Source organism: Clupea harengus, chromosome 19, assembly GCF_900700415.2.
Source record: "Clupea harengus chromosome 19, Ch_v2.0.2, whole genome shotgun sequence".
Taxonomy (NCBI): Eukaryota; Metazoa; Chordata; class Actinopteri; order Clupeiformes; family Clupeidae; genus Clupea; species Clupea harengus.
In genome coordinates, this window is record NC_045170.1 from 1057041 (window position 1) to 1062040 (window position 5000).

At 41.4% G+C, this 5000-nt stretch overlaps 1 protein-coding gene across 1 annotated transcript in view; it reads left to right on the forward strand.

Annotated features, from left to right (window-relative positions):
* LOC105893760 (atrial natriuretic peptide receptor 1-like) overlaps nucleotides 1–5000 on the forward strand; it is a 55049-nt gene that overhangs the window by 32064 nt on the left and 17985 nt on the right. The window contains 3 exon segments of the mRNA XM_042710717.1: nucleotides 2504–2608; nucleotides 3143–3214; nucleotides 4939–5000. The exon segment at nucleotides 4939–5000 is cut by the window's right edge and continues 98 nt beyond it. Coding sequence (XP_042566651.1) covers nucleotides 2504–2608; nucleotides 3143–3214; nucleotides 4939–5000 — 239 coding nt within the window.

A 5000-nucleotide genomic window follows, 5' to 3' on the forward strand; every position in this document is an offset into this window, starting at 1 on the left:
TTGTTGCCAAGAAGCTTTATTTTGGTCTCATCTGACCATATAACTCGGTCCCATCGAAAGTCTGACTTACATTTGGCAAACTGTAGGCGCTTTAGTTTGTAGTTGATTGACAGCAGAGGCTTTTTTCTGGCAACCCTCAAAAACAACTTGTGGTGATGTAGGTGGCGTCTGATGGTAGTTTTGGAGACTTTCTGACCCCAAGACTCAACTCACCTCTACAATTCTCCAGCTGTGATCCTTGGAGATTCTTTTTCCAGTCGAACCATACTCCTCACGGTGCGTGGGGTCAATGTACACACACATCCTCTTCCAGGCTGATTCTTAACATCTCCTGTCACTTTAAACTTCTTAATTATTTCCATGATAGTGGAAATGGGTATTTTCAACTCTTTAGAGATTTTCTTGTGTCCATTTCTTGATTTGTGCAGCTCCACAACTTTCCGTCGCACATCTTAACTGTGTTCTTGGGTCTTTCCCATAGTGATGAATGAGAATTGATAAGATTTTAACGATTCCGATGCCTTATCGATTCCTGCTTATCGATTCGATTCCTTATCGATTCTTTTATCGATTCTTATTGGGCAAGGGGTGAAAAAAAGAGCACAAACGGGTTTATTTACATTCATTTTCTTTTATATAATTTTTTATAATGCTGCACACACCATATACAGTATGTATATACACATTAAAAAAAATGTAATAACCCAAAACATTTATACATATTCCTCTTGAACTTAAAATAAAACTTACATAACTTAAATAAAATGTATTCTGTTTAATTTAAACATGTTCCTAGAAATTAACCTAACGAAAATCTGGGGCATCTACCGTAGTAAAAGGGTGCAAACCTTTCACCACAAACTTAGTCACTGCTCGGTGACATTCGTTGATCCTCTCCTCGGTAATTTTATTTTTCCCTGCCTCGAAGAAAGGATGGGCTAGAGGTGTACATGACGTGCTAGCTGTAGCCTGTGACCCAGACAGACTACCAGCCTCTGAACCGGTCTGACTCTGAACGTCATCAGCTAAATTGGATGGAAATGGAGATTATCTATATAGTGAAAGCTGGTTTACACAATGAAACAAATGGCACTAACAAAATCGCTGAATTTGCTGAGCTGACATAAAGCCACATTAAAAGGGGAGGCAAACACTACCTCTGCCTCAATGTAGGGGGCTGAAAATGGAAGATTCTATAGCCAAGCTAGCGTAGCTATATGCTAAGTTTAATAATGGATTAAAAGACGATATGCTCAGTTTAATAATGGGTTGACACGAAAACGCGAACGTTTGCTGATAACACACGCCCTCCGATAATTAACACCGTTACGATCAAACATTTCTCAAAACTGGACTTTCAATCCAAACGTGAAGTGATCAATAATGGGAGACCAATGCCGGAGCTAAAATGTATGCTTCAAACGAAGGGACAGAAGATAACTTGATCGACTACACACAATAAAGGCAAATTGCTTCACACAGTGAGTGGTTGTGATACCTTTTGAAGAGTTTACCTTGGACAGAAAGAGATGAAGCGCCGACGTTAGCTGAGCTGCTGCATGCATCGAAGACATGACATTCCTGTAATTTAATTCCATGCTGTGTGTTCAAATGCTTATTCATATTTGTTGTATTTCCTCCCTTCGACGAAATAGACTTTTTACACAGGTTACAAGTGGCGTAGGTGTCATTTTTGTCGTGTGAAATAGAGCCAAACTTTAGAACGCTTCTGCCTAGTTGCCATGTTTGCTGAAGTCTGAAAAAGAAACTAAAAAAGTTTGCGCATGCGCAACGCCACAAAGGACCGATAGCAGAACCGTTAAAGAATTTGGCTGACGATTCCAAACAATCGGTTCACTAGGAACCGGTTCTAAAAAAGAACCGGTTCTCGATTCTCATCCCTAGTGATGAATGACTAATGGAATTTGGCCTGTGTCACCTCATATTTGTACGCCAGTGGAACAGGAAGTCATGGTTGACCTCTTAAGAGTTCCTTATCAAACAGGTGAACTTAAAAATTTAAAACATGACTGGAAATATACTTCAGTTAGATTTTAATTATAAGATTTTTCTAGGGGTGCCAATAATTGTGGCACACATGTTTTGGGGAAAAATATTTATTTAATGTCAACAGTTTTTTTTTCTTTCAATAATTTTACTTCAATGAAAAGGTAAGATTTTTGTGAATATTTTGAGTGAAAGACCAAGAGGATAAACAGCAAAGACATATTTTTTTATAGCCTGTTTTGCTCATATTCACTAAGGGTGCCAATAATTGTGGAGGGCACTGTATGTTAATGTTTAGTGAAGCTGCTCTTTATCCTCTCTCTCTGTCTCTCTCTCTCACACACACACACACACACACACACACACACGCACACGCACACGCACACACACACACACACACACACACACACACACACACACATACACACACACACACACACACACACACACACCACCCTACACACACACACACACACACACACACACACACACACAGATGCGTGATGTCCAGAATGAACACCTGACCCGTTTCATTGGAGCCTGCATTGATCCTCCCAACATCTGCATTATCACAGAGTACTGCCCCCGCGGGAGTCTACAGGTAACACACACACACACACACACACACACACACACACACACACACACACACACACACACACACAGACACACACACACACACACACACACACACACACACAACATCTGCATTATCACAGAGTTCTGCCCCCGCGGCAGTCTACAGGTAACTCTCTCTCACACACACACACTCATGTATGTGTGTGTGTGTGTGTGTTTGTGTGTGTGTTTGTGTGTGTGTGTGTGTATTTTTGTATGTGTTTGTGTGTGCTGGTGTGTGTGTGTATTTGTGTGTGTCTATGTGTGTGTGTGTGTGTGTGTGTGTGTGTGTATTCATGTACTGTGTGTGTGTGTGTGTGTATTCATGTACTGTGTGTGCTGGTGTGTGTATTCATGTACTGTGTGTGCTGGTGTGTGTGTGTGTGTATTCATGTACTGTGTGTGTGTGTGTGTGTGTGTATTCATGCACAGTGTGTGTGTGTGTGTGTGCTGGTGTGTGTGTGTGTGTATTCATGTACTGTGTGTGTGTGTGTGTGTGTGTGTGTGTGTTTTACAGGATCTGATGGAGAGTGACAGTATCACCTTAGACTGGATGTTTCGGTACTCTCTCATCAGTGATGTCGTTAAGGTGAGATATTGATCACAGCCCTGATCAGTGATGTCACTAAGGTGAGATATTGATCACAGCCCTGATCAGTGATGTCACTAAGGTGAGATATTGATCATGATCAGTGATGTCGTTAAGGTGAGATATTGATCACCAGTGAGAGATGCTGGTTAAGGCCTCATGCAGACGAAGTCTAGTTTGCCTGAACCCAGATTCATTTTTCACACATATCAACTTTTCAAATCGCGTGCACATGAACCCAGCGAATCCGATTGAATCCGCTGTAGTACATCCCCCACGCCTGTTGGTGGCGCTTTAAGGTGCTACAGACAACTGAAGAAAACGGAGAAGAAGACAGGAGCATGCTAATAAAGTGACATATGACAGTAGTCGAGCTCCAACTAGCAACGTTTAGCCTAGCCGCATAGCCTACATTTAATCTGCACAGTAACACATTATGGTGGTTTATAAAATCAGTGGTCAGAGCAGACTGTAGGTTAAGCGAAAAATTATTATATTTGTTATTGATAATAAAGAGTTTAGAACAGTGCAACAAAGCAATGTGCAACATGACATGTCTGAGTTGTTTAAATGCCTGTGCTTTATGGAGATGCTGAGCTTGAGCACGAGAGACCACAATGCAAGTGCTGTGGATTCTGGATGTTTCATGGTTTACAATTGCTTCCAATTTCATGGTTTTATTACTAACAACAAATGTAGGCTATTGTTGAGGGCTTTGTCCTTCACGTACTGAACCTCTGAAGTAACGTTAACGCTAGCTAGTAGCTATCGCTATCGTTGTCTGACAGGAGTAAAGCTAACGTAACATTCATCTTTATTACACACCATTTTGAAACTTCCGTCTATAATAAAAATCTTTTCACGTCAGATTTGCTCATATAGGCTATTGCTGACACTTTTAAAAACTGGTTTTGAAAAATGGTCTGATGCAAGTTAATGTCATCCCTTTCCTAATAACATCGATATAGATAGATAGATACATAGATAGATACATTTATATTTAAATTCACGTGTAAAAGCAGCAAGGTAATAGGAAGAATTTTTTTTTTTTAAACTGGGGAGCTGTTATAACTGGCTGCCACACTCACTGCGCCATGGCAACCCATTCAGTTATTAAATAATGCCGGTTGTGTCCATTGTTCTGGCTGGTCTAAAAAATGATGTCCAACTGGCTAGGTAAGACCACAAAAAACTATCCACATGTAGGTAAAGCAGCACACTATCCCAATACAAACAACTAAGCACAGTAGAAAAATGTAAGTCACGAAAAAGGAGCAACTAAACATTTAGTTTATGTTGTTGCTGTTATGAAGTGAAGCAGTGGGGTTAATAAGGGTTCAGCCTGAGGTTGCATGCAATCACGTGATGCGATCACGTGGGGCAATCCGATTAGGTTTGCGGATGGCGTGCATACGAACACCAACCCGCGACCGGATTTCGAGTTTACTCACTCTAGACCCCCGATTCGAAGGAGTGTGGATACAGTGTACGGATACAGTGGGTTCGTCTGCACGATAGGGCTATTCGGAGACGGTTCTCTCCGGGTTCAGGCAAACTAGACTTCGTCTGCATGAGGCCTAAGAGACCTAGTGTTGGTTAGGAGACCTAGTGTTGGTTAGTCAGGATTAGATGTTGGTTAAGAGAACTACTGTTGGTGTTGGCCACATTTGAATTGTGATTTTTAATAATGAAATACATTACCCATGATTCCACTCTGCGCCCAGGGCATGGCCTTCCTCCACAACAGTGTGATTGGTTGCCATGGCCACCTGAAGTCCTCCAACTG